At 40.4% G+C, this 18,562-nt stretch overlaps 1 protein-coding gene across 1 annotated transcript; it reads left to right on the plus strand.

The window, feature by feature from the left end:
• Positions 1-988: 988 nt before the first annotated feature.
• LOC103974008 (transcription factor bHLH140) lies at positions 989-13,812 on the plus strand. Its single transcript, XM_009388721.3, has 5 exons — positions 989-1,207; positions 2,485-3,437; positions 12,238-12,991; positions 13,057-13,227; positions 13,308-13,812. Exons 1-5 carry the CDS (start codon positions 1,043-1,045, stop codon positions 13,635-13,637), a joined length of 2,373 nt encoding a protein of 790 aa, XP_009386996.2. The 5' UTR covers positions 989-1,042; the 3' UTR covers positions 13,638-13,812.
• The last annotated feature ends 4,750 nt before the right edge of the window (positions 13,813-18,562 follow it).

Raw genomic sequence — 18,562 nt, forward strand, 5'->3', positions numbered from 1 at the left:
TTTTGCTCCCATAACTTTAAAATTTTTTCATCATAGCCCTAACTCTAATCATGTCTTCGCCCACACCTAATCACATGACCCATCAACCTTTGCGTGGAGGTATAGGCGATTATGGGAGGGGGAGGAATGCGCATTGAAGTGCAAAAGACCATAAAAAGGAGAGGGGGAAGGGACAACTTTATGTATATATAATGATATATATGGCAGAACAATAGTGTTATATATATATATATGTTAATTTGGATTTTTCTAAGAGTATCATAAATTTAAAAAATTCTAACAAAGCACCCACCTCCTATTGATAATAAAATTATTTTGCTCCCACAACTTTAAAAATTTTTCATCGTAACCGTAACTCTAATCATGTCTTCGCCCACACCTAAGGGTATCGTAAATTTAAAAAATTCTAATAAAGCACCCACCTCCGATTGATAATAAAATTATTTTACTCCCATAACTTTAAAAATTTTTCATCATAGCCCTAACCCTAATCATGTCTTCGCCCACACCTAATCACATGACCCATCAGCGTGGAGGTGTAGGCGATTATGGAAGAGGGAGGAATGCCAACATTGAAGTGTAAAAGACCACTAAAAAGGAGAGGGGGAAGGGACAACTAGTAAAACGAGTTCACATGTGGAGGTGTAGACAATAAGGAGAAAGGAGGATGATAGTTGGTATTATTAGCGTACATGCAAAGACATAAGGGGGGGAGAAGGACAACAGAGGCATGATCAAGCACAAACAAAGGTGTAACAAAGGATAGTGATCGATACAGATAAATGATCATTAAAAAAAATACTTTATAAATAATTTTCAAACTTCATATGTTTTACAGAAAAAAAAATCGAAAGTTAGCGTTTTACTGAAAATTCATCATATATAAATAAATAAATAAATAAATAAATAAATATATATATATATATATATATATATATATATATAATTTTGTTATCAATGATATTTAAATTCTAATATTCGATACAAATCCGACCATCATTCGTCTCTCTTTTGCTTCGTCTTGAAACCCTCGTCGAGGGAGATGGAGAACGACCCAAACCCCCATGACCCTTCGTCCGCTGGAGGCGGGGAAGAGGCGAAGAAGGGCCTCGTTGTCCTCCTCGTGGGCGCCCCCGGCAGCGGGAAGTCCACCTTCTGCAACGACGTCATGGCCGCCGCCCGCCGCCCCTGGGTCCGCGTTTGCCAGGTCGGCCCCCTTTTTTCTGTTTCCCCTTTATCGATGGATTCGTGCGACCTAATTGTCGCGTAAAGCCTTCGTTTTCGAAATCCGATTGCTTTCTGCTTTTGTACTCTCCGTTGCATGCGAAACAGCAGGATGAGCCTCGACTGATCTTAGGATTCGTTGGAAGCGGTGGCTCTGAATTCTATTTGTTGTTGTCATATTCCTCAGCTTCTCTTGCAGAGTTTGGTGTATCTTGGATTCAATAAAGTTGTTTCCTTTGCGTAGGGTGACTTCGATTTTAGGGAGAAATGAAGTGTCTTGCCGTGTACTTATTGGCCTAAGTAACGATTCAAGTTGTACATTTGATCTAGGCTCTGGATGTGAAATGTATAATGTGTTTGATTCCAGTACATCCTTCATGACGTGAGCTGCATTATAACTCGTCTTGTCATAGCTGGTTTTGTTATTCGAATACTTCTTCTGATGCTCAGGGTTCAATATCTCTTCGTTGATGACATGAGTATTGCTTATGTCAGATTGATAATTATTTGATGCATAGTCATTTATCTCAGTATTTCACATTTTGGTCGTATTTGTTTCTTCCAACATAGCTCAAGAATGAATTTGATAATGCACACATCAGATTGCAAGTAGGTTTCTGTGTTGTTTCCATCTTTGTTGCATGCAAGAGTTAACAATGTGGATTATAAAACTTTTTTCTTTATTTCTACTTCCTGTTTAGATATTTGATTGAACCTTGCGCAATGGTGATTTCTAAGTGAGATGATTGTTTAACTTAACTCCTGACAATTTCCTGTTTAGGTATTTGTTTGAACCTTTCAGTCTTAGTTTTTGTTCCTTGAGATGGGAAGGTAAATGAAAATTCGATTATTTAATTTTATGGTATCCTCTTGTGTCAATTTTCTATTATTATAGTGGTTATTCTGGGTATAAACTAAGTGCATCTTTTCCTCTAAGTTTTTATGTTCTTATTTGAACCATCTTTTATACCATTAGATGAAACATTTGACCCACTAGGTTGAGAGGTTGGTTTCTTTGGAAACCTCGGTAGAGATACTTTAGTTTGAGTTGTTTATGGACTCTCTTTCTTGGTTGTTACTTCTGTTCTTCTTTGACTAATAAATATGGTCTAATTAGCTCATGTTGCTTAAAGGAAATTCTTGTTCAGACTCATTTTGATGTTTGAAATTTACAGTATTGCATCCAATTCCTCATGTTAAAAAATGCATGTATTCACCTTGTCTTCTTTTTTCCTCACAACTTTACTATTATTCTTATAGGATACCATCGCAAATGGCAAACAGGGAACAAAGTCACAGTGTTTAATGAGTGCAGCTGCTGCACTCAAAGATGGTAAAAGTGTATTCATTGATCGATGCAACCTTGAACAAGAACAACGAGCTGATTTTGTTAAACTTGGTGAAGCACAAGTAGCTGTGCATGCAGTGGTTCTTGATCTTCCTGCTCGATTGTGTATTTCTCGGTCAGTAAAGCGGACTGGGCATGAGGGGAAACTACAAGGTGGGAAAGCTGCTGCAGTTGTTAACCGCATGCTACAAAAGAAAGAGCTACCAAAATTAAGTGAAGGATTCTGTCGGATAACATTCTGTCACAGTGAAAATGATGTCAAAGAAGCTGTTAAAGCATACAACAATCTTGGTCCATCGGGCAACCTTTCAGCTGGAGTATTTGGACAGAAGAATAAGGATGACAAAGTCCAGCTTGGAATAATGAGATTTCTGAAGAAAGTAGATAAACAAGATCAAGATGCAGGCAAGGATATAACATCTGATCAAAATTTAACTCAGGCAAATGTTCCAAGACAATATTCTATAGGCAATACCTTCACTGCTGAACTTGAAAACAAAAATGAGGATCAGGGAAGTTTGAATGATGAAAACTCTTCAGAGAGATCTTTTGTCGGTGGTAGTTCCTGTAATGATGTTCATACTCTGGCTTTTCCATCTATTTCGACATCTGATTTTCAATTTGACCTTGAAAAGGCATCCGACATCATAGTAGATAGTGTTTCTGATTTCTTGAATAAGTTTGACAGTGTCAGGCTTGTTCTAGTGGACCTGAGTGATAAGTCAAAGATTTTATCCTTGGTCAGGAAAAAGGCAGCAAAGAAGAATATCGAATCTAATAAGTTTTTCACGTTTGTTGGAGACATTACACAGCTGTACACAAAAGGAAACTTCAGGTGTAATGTCATAGCCAATGCTACCAACTGGTAAGATTTTTTTTTCATACTCTGATTGAAGATCATCCTATTTACTTGAACTCTTTTGGAACATGACTTTTGGAATGCCTTGTTTAAATAATTATTTTGTGTATAACGTGTTGTCACGGTCTTAGCTGGAATTGCCTAAGGCGTGAGGCACCCTTGCGGCCAAAGACGCGAACTTAGCTTGCGTTGCCTAAGTCGCGAGTCACCCTTGTGGCAAAGACGCGAACTTAGCTTGCGTTGCCTAAGTCGCGCTTCGCCCTTGCGATATTGCTCCGCAAGGATCAGCCCACTTGTAACCTCTCGCAGGTCCCGAAGGACCTGTAAAAGAGAAAGTTGGTTAGTTCGAAAGAACGAGCAACGGACAAGTCCCGAAGTCTCGCGAAAAGGGGAAGCTTTACAAGCAATTCAGCGAGCACCTTGTGTGCACAAGAGAAAAGAGGGAGAGGGAGAAAACAAGGCTTTAGAAGGATGAACGAACAACTGCAAGCCCACAAGCAGTCGCTCACCTGGTCCCGGGTGCGAAGACAAGTTCCCGTAAAGGCCACGTGCGAATTTGCGAAAGAGAGTTCAATGCCCGGTATATAACCGAAGCCCCATCCAGCTCTGTGCCACCCGGGGGGTTCAAAGGGGCTGAGATGGCTGACGTTTTGGTGAGCGGAGGCAGTTCTCCGCAACCCTCCCGCGGCACGCGAAAACGGAGCTGTTTTGGGCTGTTTTGGGGCTGTTTTGCTCGGTTCGGTGAGCGGTCGCTTTGTAATGCTGCAGCTTATTCGAACTTACATATTTACAAGCAAAATGACCCAAAACCAAGAGAAAACATGCTGTCAAGCAGCTATACATGCAGGTGTGAGCGACGAACGGTTCGTTGAACGGAGTTGTTGCGGGTGCGCGACGACCGTTCGTGACAGTGTGGAAAAGATGTGGTGGGTAACTTGGTTTCATTCCATTCATTATTGTAAATTATCGGGGAATAAAGTTTGTTTTCTGTATGGAGAATTAAATAGAACTTATAAATTGTTATTACCTACTAGGTGATTTCCAAAACTGTGTCTGTACTCCACAGTTGGAAATGGACCCACTTGTCCACATTGGTTAAAGATGAACATGTAATATCAGAAATATTGAAACTGGGTATAGTTTCTTTAGTTGGTAGCAAGGATGTATTAAATGATGAACTATATATTCTCAATAAAGGCTTGGACGTTGCCAGTGTGTTAATCATTTGAATGAAAACGAGTATGTGAAATGCAATTTTAAGATAATGTTCTATGATATAGAGCTCAGTGTTGAATAATAAAACACCAATTATTGATGTAGTTACATTGGTAACGTCTTGGGCAAGATGTTTAGTAAATGATGTGTGCTTTAATACTTTGCAGAACCTGATGACGGGTTCATTGCTGATCATCCAAATTGCTGCAACATAGAGAAGGCTCAAGATGGTGAAAAAAGCACAGTAGAAATGAGAATAATAAAGTGCCTATCAGAAAGCTTGCAATGAGTTGCTGCTTGAAGAAGTGATTGTGAAGTTTGCTATTGTTGCCCCCCATCCCCAAGTCCCACACCCCGCCATCATAATAGATGAACCACCACAAACTATTGCCATAACAAAAGCCAGCCCCTATTAAACTTAAATAATAGGCCAATATGGCTATGCATACATTTGTATGCTTATTCACTACTCAGGATAGGATATCCCTCAATATTACCACCCAAGACAACATGGACCTAGTTTAGCACTCGTGTAAAATGAATTATTTGTTGGCTTCAAAAGGTTCTTCAAGAATTCTAGCTTGTATATGTACATTTGACCTACTAAGTATGCACCTTGTCAATCTATAAAGGCATAATCGTGTTAGATTGTCTATTAACTTTAGGCATTCACTAGAGTTTATGCTGTGGGTGTCCTAATATCATGTAAATATGCTATAGTAGGTGCTACCCAAAGATTTGAATTTATAGTTAGGATTCAATAAGATCTGTCTAGTGTAAACTCTAGAATTTAAATTTTTGTTGGCCATCTTAAGTCTTATATTGATCTTGATGAATAAATTAGTTTATGCTGCTTATTTCAATGGCCGTCTACTTTCTGAGTGCTATATCTGCATATTAGTTCATGTTGTATAGTTTCATGCATGGTTTGCCTTATTGGTCCGTATCGATGTACCAACTGGCCATTGGTATGGTACGTGCTCAATTGTACTGATGCATTGACACATGTTATTGTGAGGCATATCGACAAACCGATATGTACCACCCATACTGGTCTCTTATCGGACCAGTATGTACTGCTCATACCGGGTTGTCACGGATTTAGCTGGAATTGCCTAAGTCGTGAGGCACCCTTGCGGCCAAGACGCGAACTTAGCTTGAGTTGCTTAAGTCGTAATGCACCCTTGTGCCAACTTTTCGGACTTAGCTAGGATTGCCTAAGTCTTGAGGCGTCCTTGCAACATATGCGTCCGCAAAGGTTTAGCCTAGTTGCAACCTCGTTCAGGTTCCGAAGGACTTGTAAAACAGAAAGTTGATTAGATTGAAAACGAGCGACGGACAAGTCCCGACGTCTCGCAAAGAGGGAAGCTTTACAAGCAATTCAGCAAGCACCTTGTGTGCACAGGAGAAAAGAGAGGAAAGCGGAAAACAAGGATTTTAGAAGGTAGATTGCAAGTCCACAAACAACTGCTCACCGGGTGCTGGGCGCGAAGGCAAGTTCCCGTCAAATCAACGTGCGAACTTGTGAAGATTTTTCAACGCCCGACAATATACCGAAGCCCCATCCAGCCCTGTGCCACCCGGAGGGTTCCAGGGTGTTGAGATGGCTGACGTTTTGTGCGCTGCAGCGGGCTGCAGAAAACAACCCGCGACACGTGAAAACGGAGCCATTTTGGGGCTTTTTGGCCTGGCGCGGTGAGCGGTCACACTGTGCGTTGCAACCTGTTCGAACATGTATTTTTACAAACAAAAACACACAAAACTAAGGCAAAACAAGCTGCCATATCTTTGTTCAAGCATGCAAAAGCGACGAACGGTTCGTTGAACTAAGTTGTTGCGAGTGCGCGATGACCGTTCGTGACATTCTCCCCCACTTAAACTGTCGATGCCCTCGTTGATGCTTGTTGGTAGTTGTTGATTATTGCTTCTTCATGTCGTAGGGCGTCTTGGGGCTCCCAATTGGCTTCAGTTCGGGGAAGCTTTTGCCATTTCGCCAAGTACTCGGTTTGCTCAGCTCCATTGGGTAGTTTTATCTTGCGATCCGCCAGAATGGTTTCAACTCGCTTCTCGTAGGAGGCTCTGGTGGGGGGTAGCCAAGTTGGAACACTTCGGGAAGCATCTTGCGGATCTGAGTGGTAGGCTTTCAAGTTGCTGGCGTGAAAAACATTGTGAATTTTGAGCCATGCCGACAGCTGCAACCTGTAGGAGACATTGCCCACCCTACTGATAATTGGGAAGGGTCCTTTATACTTGCGCACCAATCCTTTGTGTACTTTGTTTATAAAGAATTGGAGTGATGCTGGTTGGAGCTTCACCAACACCAAATCGTCGACTTTGAACTCTTGTGGTCGCCTTCCCAAGTCGACCCACTTCGTCATCTTTTTGGTCGCCTTCTCCAAGTAAGCCCGCGCAATATTTGCATTTTGGTGCCATTCTTTTGCAAAGTGATATGCTGACGGACTATTTCCAGTGTATCCAATAGCCAAGGTGTGAGGAGTCGATGGTTGTTGTCCTGTAATGATCTCGAAGGGGCTTTTGTTGGATGCAGAGCTCTGCTACAAATTGTAGGAGAATTGGGCTATGTCCAACAGCTTTACCCAATCTCGTTGGTTGGCACTCACGTAGTGTTGAAGATATTGCTCTAGGAGCGAGTTTATCGTTTCAGTTTGGCCATCCGTTTGGGGTTGGAGGCTTGTGGAGAAGTATAACTTAGTCCCCAACATTTTGAATAGCTCGGTCCAGAATCGTCCCAAGAATCGAGCGTCTCGATCACTGATGATATTGTGCGGGACTCCCCAATACTTCACCACATTCTTCATCATCAGCTTGGCCGCCTCCTCTGCTGAACAGTGTAGGGGTGCAGTAATGAAAGTTGCATACTTTGAAAATTGATCAACCATCACGAGTATCGATCCGAGTCCCCCTACTGTCGGCAAGCTTGATATGAAGTCCAAGGAAATGCTCTCCCACGACCTTTCTGGTACGGGCAATGGCTCCAAAAGTCCCACCGGCTTCCGCTGCTCCACCTTGTCTTGTTGGCAAGTGAGGCATGTTCGAACATATTCCTCCACATCAGTCCCCATCTTCGGCCAGTAGAAGGCCCTCTCCACGAGAGCTAAGGTTCTATGAATGCCAGGATGTCCAGCCCAAAGGGAATCGTGACACTCTCTTAAGAGCTCACGCCTCAAATTGTCCACTTGAGGGACATAAACCCTATTCCCTTTTGTGTAAACGAGTCCCTCTTGGACCTAAAATTGTCGTGTCTTGCCTTCTTTGTTGAGCTGCATCAGGGTTACTGCCTGGGGATCACTGTACGTCCATCCCTGATCCTGGAAAGGAAGTTGGAGTGCAACTGACTTGCTTGGCCTCTACCCTCCAATTGTACAGCATTCGCACGCTCCACTTTCCGACTCAATGCATCGGCCACGACATTTGCTTTTCCGGGTTTGTACTCCATTGTCATATCAAACTCAATCAGGAAGTCCTGCCATCGTGCTTGCTTTAGGGAGAGTTTCTTCTGAGTTTGGAAATAGCTCAATGCGATGTTGTTTGTCCTCAGTACAAATCGCGATCCAAGAAGGTACTGCCACCAAACTCGTAGACAGTGGACCACTGTTGTCATCTCCTTCTCGTGCACCGGATACCGCCGCTCGGTCTCATTGAGCTTGCGGCTCCCGTAGGCCACCGGATGACCCTCCTGCATGAGCACTCCCCCAATAATGAAGTCTGAAGCATCTGTATGAACTTTGAAGGGCTCCCCATAGTCCGACAACTTGAGCACTAGTTCTTCCAACACAGCAGCCTTCAGATCTTGGAACGCAGCTTCACATTTATCAGACCACCCCTAAGGCTACTCCTTCAGCAACTCCGTCAGTGGAGTTGCACGTTTCGAATACCCCGCTATGAAGCGTCGATAGTAGTTGACGAAACCAAGGAAGGATCTCAACTTTGGCACCTTCTTTGGAGTTCGCCATTTCGCAACAGCTTGCACCTTCTTCTTGTCCATCCGAATGGAGCCATCACCGATTCGATGCCCCAAGAATAAGATCTCTGTTTGAGCAAAGTAGCACTTCTCCCTTTTCACGAACAAAGTATTCTCCTTGAGAACCTTGAAAATGGTCTGAAGGTGCTCCACATGCTCCTCGAGCGTTTGACTGTAGACGACGATATCGTCCAAGTAGACGACCACAAACTTATCCAAATACTCTTTGAATAGTTTATTCATAATAGTGCAGAACGTGGCCGGAGCGTTGGTTAAGCCAAAAGGCATCACCAAGAACTCAAACGCTCCATACTTGGACACGCAGGTAGTCTTCACTTCGTCGCCTTCAGGAATGCGCACCTGCCAGTATCCCGACCGGAGATCGAGTTTGGAGAAATACTTGGCCTTGCCCAATTGGTCGAACAAGTCCGCGATGAGCGGGATTGGATACTTGTTCTTCACCGTCACTTTGTTGAGGGCTCGATAATCGACGTATAATCGAAGGCTCCCATATTGTTTATTTTGGAAGAGAATTGGAGCTCCGAATGGTGCTTTAGAACTGCAGATGAGACCATCGCTTAACAGTTCATCTAACTGCTTTATGAGTTCTGCCAACTCAGGAGGGGGCATGCGGTATGGTGGTCTCACTGGAGGCTTCACTCCTGACTCCAGCTCGATGTGATGATCCATGCCTTTGCATGGCGGTAGAGTCTTCGGTAACTCGGGTGGCATAACATCTGTGAACTCCTTCAGGACGTTCGCCACCACAGTAGGTCCATGAATGGCCTTCTGGTCGAGTGGTTCTAGCTTCATAGCTGCCACGAATGTTAATTCGTCTTTTCGTACCCCATTCTTCAGTTATGTTGGAGTTCCCTGGTTCCTCTCTGAGAGATGGGAACCACACAGGGGTTGTCACCTCCCATCATACATAGGGAGTTTAGGAACGACATCGACACCAACTTTGCCAATTGCATGAATTCCATTCCAAGAATCACTTGGAAGTCGTCCAGTGGCACCGCCATCATATTTGTGCTCCCGCTTCATGGTCCGATCTTGATGGGAACTCCCTTTGCCAACCCGGAGATTCGCTTAGCCTCCGAGTTCATCGCCTTCATTCGACTTGGGTTCTTCTCCAAGATCAGCCCAAGTCGCTTTGCTTCCCGATCGGTAATAAAGTTTTGGGTAGCTCCCGTGTCCACCATTGCATGGGTTGTTTGGCCATCGAGCTTAATATCCATGTACATCAGCTCGCTACTTCCTGCTTTCAATGACTTTGTCTTATTGTTCTCCCCCACTTGACCCCGCAATGCATTTAACAAACGCATTGCTCCCATTCGGGGACCTTGCGACTCCTCATCGTCACTACTAGATTCTGAACTGCTTGAACCAAGGGCGATGGCTTTGCCCTTGTCTAATTTGGGGGGATGGATGGAAGCTGTTAAAGCATTGAGTGCTTGTTTCTGTGGGCACTCCCTCACCATGTGCGGCCCTTCGCACAAGAAGCATCCGCCAGTCTTCGGAGCCATAGCTTTTGAGCTTGGCCCTTTGTGGGAACTCTTCTTCCTTTGTTCGCCTCCAGGCTCCTTCCCTCGAGAATATTTTGGAGGGCGATTTCCTGAAGATTGTTTCCTTTTTCCCGGGTCCTCAGAGGAAACAAAGTCGGTGAACCTTTCTGCAGTAGCAATTGCCCCGATCACATCGGTGACATTCCTTCGATGTAGTTCTTGTTGAGCCCATGGCTTCAAACCATCGAGGAAGCTGAACAGTTTATCCTTCTCGGACATGTCTTGTATGTCCAGCATTAGTGCAGAAAATTGCTTTACATAGTCTCGAATGGAAGTACTTTGGCGGAGTTGTCTTAGTTTCCTGCTTGTGACGAACTCTGTGTTCTTAGGTAGAAACTGAGTTCTCAACTCCCGCTTTAAGTCCCATGTATCCACCCGACACCGACCTTGTTGGATCTCCTTCCATCGGGTTCGCCACCAAAGTTTTGCATCCCCGTTCAGATACATGGTTGCTAATTGAAACTTTGGTATCTTCAGAATCATGCCTGTAGCTCGAAAGTACTGTTCCATGTCAAATAAGAAATTCTCGAGCTCTTTTGCATCCCTAGCACCTCCATAGCAATGAGGCTCAGGTGCCCTCAGGTTTTGTGGCGGTGCAACGCGGGTGTTGCTCCCTCCCACATTTAGTGCCCTTGTGAGTGCTGTCACTTTAGAAGTGAGTTCCGCCACGACTTCGTGCAAATGTTGCATGGAGTCTTTAGTATCATCCGCCAATCGATCGACTAGGGCCTCAACCTTGTCGATTCGGGATTTAGCTTTTTCTTGTGAGCTCTCTACCCCAAGAAACCTTCGCTGGCCTTGGTAGAGTTCCTCCAAGCTCACTTCAAGAACATCCAAGCGGGTTTTCGCCACTGTGAGTCTCTCCTTATGACTCATCTTCCTGGTTGGCGCTCCAGATTGCACCTCCTCCGCTCGCGGAGAGCAGTCAATTTCTCGCTCATCATGTTCGCTGCCATGATCCTCCAAAGCAACTCCAACGACATGAGTGCGAGTTTGCACTTGCAGCCCACCTGCGGCTGCTTGGGGCAAAGGTCCCGACTTGCCCCGCCTTGCTCGATTCACCACGATGCTTGACCATGGCAAGATTGCGAAGTTCCTTTGCTGCTTGCTCGAATTGGTTGCCCGCTCTGATACCACAATGTCACGGACTTAGCTGGAATTGCCTAAGTCATGAGGCACCCTTGTGGTCAAGACGCGAACTTAGTTTGAGTTGCCTAAGTCGCAACGCACCCTTGCGCCAACTTCTCGGACGTAGCTGGGATTGCCTAAGTCTTGAGGCGTCCTTGCGACATATGCGTCCGCAAAGGTTCAGCCTAGTTGCAACCTCGTACAGGTCCCGAAGGACCTATAAAACAGAAAGTTGATTAGATTGAAAACGAGCGACGGACAAGTCCCGACGTCTCGCAAAGAGGGAAGCTTTACAAGTAATTCAGCAAGCACCTTGTGTGCACAGGAGAAAAGAGAGGAAGGAGGAAAACAAGGACTTTAGAAGGTAGAACAAACAGATGCAAGTCCATAAACAACTGCTCACCAGGTGCCGGGCGCGAAGGCAAGTTCCCGTCAAGTCAACGTGCGAACTTGTGAAGATTTTTCAATGCCTGACAATATACCGAAGCCCCATCCAGCCCTGTGCCACCCAGGGGGTTCCAGGGTGCTGAGATGGTTGACATTTTGCGCACTGTAGTGGGCTGCAGAAAACAGCCCGTGACATGCGAAAACGGAGCCATTTTGGCCCGGCACGGTGAGCGGTCGCACTTTGCGCTGCAACCTGTTCGAACATGTATTTTTACAAGTAAAAACACACAAAACTAAGGCAAAACAAGCTGCCATATCTCTGTTCAAGCATGCAAAAGCGACGAATGGTTCGTTGAACGAAGTTGTTGCGAGTGCGCGACGACCATTCGTGACAGGGCGGTATGTCATGGTACGGTAAACCTTAGTTTCACGTATTGCGTTGCCTTTGAAGATCATAAATGAAAATTTTTACAACGTAATCTGCTCAGGCACCGGGAATGTTTATATTTCAGAGTGGTGCTTCATGCAGGCGGCTGAAACCAGGAGGTGGAGGTGTCAATGCAGCAATATATAGAGCAGCAGGTGATTCACTTGAAATTGCAACAAAGCAACGAGCAGAAACTCTTAGTCCTGGGAATTCTGTTGTTGTCCCTCTTCCTTCGTCTTCACCTCTCTACTTACAAGAAGCGGTGACTCATGTTATTCATGTTCTTGGACCAAACATGAATCCGCAGAGACCAAATTATCTAAAGAATGACTATGTTGAAGGTTGCAAGATTCTTCGTGATGCTTACTCATCGCTTTTTGAAAACTTTGCTTCCATCTTCAAGTGTCAAATGAGGAATGAAAGCAAAAGAAGTTCAAGTGGTATTTCTAATTCACAGAATCCCTTGAAAGGAACAACTGGCACTTGTTTCTCACATAGTGATCAAAAGACCAAGCGAGAGGGCTGGTATGATTCAGAGAGAAACAAAAAATGCAAAGGATTTCCCTTCAATGCTGCTGCAAAGGAGAAAATCAGCACTCCACATGGCGGTCATGGATATGCACATTCTGAAACTCATTCTGATGTATTGAATTGGGATGAAAATTCTAGCAACTTGACGAGCAGTTCCAACCCAGGTCTTGAGGTGAAGGAAAAAAATTGTGCTGAAGTTTCAAAAAGGACATGGAATGCTTGGGCCCAAGCACTTCATGTAATTGCATTGAACCCTGAGAAACACAAGGATGTTGTGATGGAGATGTCAGATGACTTTGTTGTTTTAAATGACCTGTATCCCAAGGTTTGAAAATCAATATTTGTTTTGTCATTCACTGTCCATTTTCTTTAGCCACAATTACTGTGCAGGCGACAAAACATGTTCTGGTCCTGTCGAGATTGCACGGCCTTGATTGTCTTGTGGATGTCCACAAGGAACACCTTCCGTTATTGAAGCGAATGCATTCTGCAGGGCTAAAATGGGCCAAGATGTTCTTATGCGAGGATTCTTCTTTGATATTTAGACTTGGATATCATTCAGTAAGTTCATCATTATCGTCAAATTTCTCATTATATCTACTTATTTAATCTGATTCTGGTCTGATGTGATTGTCATCAAGGTTCCATCAATGCAGCAACTGCATCTTCATGTCATAAGCCAAGATTTTGATTCGGCACACTTGAAGAACAAGAAACACTGGAACTCTTTCAACACCTTGTTCTTTCGTGATTCTGCTGACGCAATCAAGGAAATCGAAAAGCATGGAGTGGCAACAGTTATCGAAGATGAGAGCTTGCTGAAAATGGAGTTGCGCTGCCACAGGTGTCGCAGTGCACATCCTAATATCCCAAGGCTTAAGTCTCACATTGCTAATTGCAAAGCTCCTCTGCCTACTCACCTTCTCCACAATGGTCTGCTTGTGTCTGCTGCATCAAAAAGTGTCGGGTGAAACCTCAAGAAATATCTCATGAAGCACTCTTTGTACATCTTTTTTTTGGACTTTGGAGTAGTTGATACAGAGCTTTGGTTTTGTTGTGGATAATTTTCCCTTCTTCAGTCATGAGGCACGTAAATCTCCTCTTAATACTTTCTAAGATGCAAGCAGTGTTTATTTTGACGATTCATCCGCACAACCATTTCACATCAGCAAATTTCCTTTTGCATTGAAGATGTGCAAATTATATGGATCTTTTATCTTAATTAAATTAAGAGCATCTAAATATTTTATCTACATCATCCAATAATAATTTTTTAGGTATTATTTTACCTTTCCTTGCATTATTAACATTAACTGTCTCGTTTGTTTATATGAGTTGTGGATTTATATATTCATATTCATTTTTATCATCTATTAAGATTATACCTAATTATCTATGAATTTTTTTTATTAACCTCATACATTCATATCAGTGAAAAAGTATTTTGCTGTCATAATACTTATTTTATAAAAAAATTTCTTTTAATCCAAAATTATTTTCTCTCCTATTTTAAGTATATAGTTATAGTATTGGAGTCTCATATATTGAATTACAACTATTAATAGAAATTATATATATATATATATATATATATATATATATATATATATATATATATATATATATATATATATATATATATATATATATATACTAATGTGATTTTTGATATATATACTTTATAAATATGATAAATGATATATTCATATTTTTTTTTACTTTTAAAGTTTAAGTACAAGCTTTTCAAAATATATTATTTATAATATTTTATAAAATTTTAATTGAGCATGCATAAGTATCAATGTCTGCTTTAAGCATATTTTTAGCAAGAAGGCATAATTCTTTAGTACAACAAAATAAAGTGTACTAGTGAACTTGAATATGAGATGATAATAAGTATACATATACTAATTGGAAGTGACAATTGAATTTTAATTGATCAAGTGAATCTCAAGACTTAGAACGAGTTGAACCATAATTAAAGTAGGTAAGTTTGAGATGATAATAAGTATACATATAGTGATTGGAAGTAACAATTGAATTTTAATTGATCAAGTGAATCTCAAGACTTAGAACGAGTTGAACCATAATTAAAGTAGAGAAGTTTGAGCTTTAAATATCATGTATGTGGAGGATAATAAATTATTTAGATATAATAAAGTAATAAAAATTAAATAAAAATATAAATCAAAGAGGACAGTTATACAAAAAGAAATGTTGAGATATATAGGTAAAATTGAAGGATGAGTTTAGACAAAAAAATATAGCTATTTAGATATAATAAAGTAATAAAAAATTAAATAAAAATATAAATCAAAGACGACTGTTATACAAAAAAAAAAAAATGTTGAGATACATAAGTGAAATTGAAGGATGAGTTTAGACAAAAAAAAATATAATCTTTATTAAGCCAAATTAGACTTTCTCTCGGGTTTTCTCATAGAGACCCAGCTCTATAAAGGTTGAGGTAAGAAAAACTTAATATTTCCCTTGCTAAACCTAGGATTTTAGTTTTACAAAATATAAGTTAATTTTTACAAATGCTTTTAAGTAGTCTAGACTTTAAATTTATATTTAAATTTTAAATATATATTATATAAATCTCTTACTGTTCCAAGGCATTTGACATGACTTTAATATGAGATTGGTATGAGTTACTTACAATCTATTATTTTATGAGAAAAATGTTTTATTTGAGTTAAATTGAGCCCATTAGGAATACGATTAGGCTCTATATATGTTTTTGTAGGTTCCCTTAGGGTTGTGTGGGATTTGGAATTAAGTAAATACTTGTAACAACTAATTCCTAATTCCACATATACCCTATATGCATGACTAAAGTAGGATGTCACATTTTAATCCATATTATTGCTATCAATAGGAATGCAGTGAAGAGTAGATAATCTAAAATTTAAATACTAACTTACTAGATAAAATTGACACGATTTCGCTCTGTATATAGTATTTTTGACACCTATATATAATTATAATATCTAAACAAAAGAAAATATGAACATGCATATGTTAGGATCGAATCGGCACTAAGTGGGGGGAAGGGTGTTGGGGGTGAATTATTGCGTAAGTAGAAAATGTCGATTTGAAAATCTTCATACGATTAAAAATTGATGTCAGAAAGATGAGTTTAACTCGAAAGCTCGTTCGTAAGCGTAGTGAAAGTAGTAAGCAAGTAAGACAGTTTGTGGTAAAGGTAAATAGCAAGAGTAAAAATACAAACTAAGTTTTATAGTGGTTATCGTGACCTACATCCACTCCCGATTCCTCTTCACTCGAGGTCATCGGCTTCCACTACCAATCATCTTTTAATGGGCGAAGATCAAGTACCCATACAACTCGATTCTTCTTTTGACAGGTTCAGGAGATAACCTTTACACCCCCACTACCTTCTTTTTTAAACTTCACTAACACTTAGAGCTTGAGAGAAGTTCTCATGAGATTACTATAGTGTTTTTCTTTTTTTTGCTCTAAGTTCTTATGTGTTATAAGTAGGGATAAGAGGGATATCTATAGGCCCTAAATGGATTCAAACTTGGAGCTTAAAAGTGTCTCATCTTCGATTTTCAGGGTACTAGCCGTACCACTCTTGTGTTGGGCCATATCATTACCTGCAGCATTGACACTAGGCGGTACCACTGCTCAGTCTAGTGGTACCACAACCTGATAGCCATTTATGGCTGATGGTACCACCATCTAGACCACTTGGGAGGTTGATCCTCAAGCAGTTCCACTGCCAACTCCAGTGGTGCCACCGCTTGATGTGGCTTCAGGTCACTGAATGGTCCTTTCTCTTGGCCCAAAACAGTCCCAATTCAAGCTCAATTGGCCCCTAATTGAGTTAACTTAATTAAATTCTAAACCAACCTAATTACGATCTAAACTAATTTGATCTAGACAAATTATTACGAAGCACACATCATCCGTTGTCCGGTATATCATTGGTTCATCCAACGCTTTATCTGATCCTTTGGCACATCGTCCTCTCTTTTAGCGTATTGCCCAATCGATATTTTGACTCCCGCAACTTCCGATCTCCTTAGCGCAATGTTCGATCCTTTGATTTGATGCCCAAATTCATGGTATGAAATCTTCTACCAACACGTCGACCGATCCTCCGATCCAACGTCCAATCTTCTAACATGTTCAACTCTGACCCAACATCCAATTCCTCCTACTTTAATCAATTTACCTCTCCTGATCGAAGCTAGTCCTACATCACTCAAAACGCAGATTAGATCATAATATTATCAATTGGTTTCATCATTAAAATTTGAGATTCAACAATCTCCCCCTTTTTGATGATGACAACCAATTGATGATGGAGTTAATCTTAACTCACCCTATCAATATGCCATATTGATAGAAACTTTGAATTTAAAGAATTATAAGTCCAAGCAACATGTCATCATAAAATCATGCATAATCCAAATTTCAATACATCATTTCATGCACGATTATCATAATTTCTCCCCCTTTGTCATCAACAAAAAGGAGAAGTGCAACTATCAAGTTTTAAAGACATAATTTCGAAGCATCAAATTTCAAAACATCAAAGAGCATCATAACTCAAATGATCATCATACCTTCTCCCTCTTTGTCATCAATAAAAAGGAGAAAGGTATAGCTAGCAAATGTTTAATTATGCAAGCAGGTAAGATAGCAAGTTTTGCATCGTTTAGAACATGCAAGCTAGCTATTCTTGGTGATGTTCAAGATAGGAAGTTCTTTCTTCTCTTTTGAGAAGTGCAAGCTAGTAATTTTTATTATTCTTGAAATATGCAAGTTAGTAAGTTCTTTGCTTCCCTTTGAAATGTACAAGCTGACAATTTTTCTCCCCCTTTGTCATTGTAAAAAAGAAGGAAAGAATACAATGTTGTAATTCTTTTCCCTTTACATCAATTTTCAAAACATGACAAAGATAAAGTATCAATCTTATTTCAATATGGCATATTAAAATAAGGTATCATTTCAGAAAATGATAGTTGTTGAATTTCACATCGTTTCATAAAAAAAAAAAAAATCATGAGTATTACATGCGTCATTCCAAATCATAAATATTTCAAATCATGATGGTATCAAAATGTCAAATTACATTAATCCTTCCATGCATGATCATAATTTCTCATTTGTATGTATCAATATAATATCATGAGTATTTCATTCATAATTCATATCATCACATGAAGAATATCAGGAAAAATTAATTAGGTAATGAGATATATACTTCATGAATACAATGGAATCATGAACCAAATTTCAAATTATAAATATCGAAAAGATAAATTACGATTCTTTTGGATAAATCAAATAGCGAAAAGAAGAATCATATTATGATTTGGATAAAACTCCTCTTTTGTATAAAAAGTAAAAAGAATCATTAGAGAAACAAATAGAATATCTCGATTCATGCATAAAAAGTCTTAAGTTGTCAAGATTATGATTTATATATTAAAGAAAAAATCTCAAGTTATAATTCAAAAAATCATGAATCATAAAAAATCTCTTCTTAAATAATACGAGAACACATAATAAGATATCTTGATTCATAAAAGATTTCAAATTATAATTCCGATGAATCAAAATCACGATATAGGTAAAAACTCATTCAAAATCAAAATCATCAAAATCACTTTCAAGAGATTCTAAATGACATAAATAGATTTATTAATCTCTTAGGATCTCTCGTTGAAAAATTTAATAAGTGGTTTGGTCGTTGTAACTTACATCCACTTCCGATTTCTCCACCGTTGAGGTCACCGATGTCCACTAATAATCCTTCAATAGGCAAAGACCAACCACCTATTTATATCATTTCCTCCTTTTCGTGGGTTTAGGAGAAAACCTTTACAAGACTCACACATCTTCTTGGATGATTACAAAG

This window comes from Musa acuminata, unplaced genomic scaffold (assembly GCF_036884655.1).
Source record: "Musa acuminata AAA Group cultivar baxijiao unplaced genomic scaffold, Cavendish_Baxijiao_AAA HiC_scaffold_1138, whole genome shotgun sequence".
NCBI lineage: Eukaryota > Viridiplantae > Streptophyta > Magnoliopsida > Zingiberales > Musaceae > Musa > Musa acuminata.

Bases quoted from the DNA above. Each gene is read 5' to 3' on its own strand.
- LOC103974008 (XM_009388721.3), top strand. From the start codon at position 1,043: ATGGAGAACGACCCAAACCCCCATGACCCTTCGTCCGCTGGAGGCGGG. The intron at 1,208-2,484 runs GTCGGCCCCCTT...TTATTCTTATAG, and splicing joins CCTGGGTCCGCGTTTGCCAG to GATACCATCGCAAATGGCAA. The intron at 13,228-13,307 runs GTAAGTTCATCA...ATTGTCATCAAG, and splicing joins TTAGACTTGGATATCATTCA to GTTCCATCAATGCAGCAACT.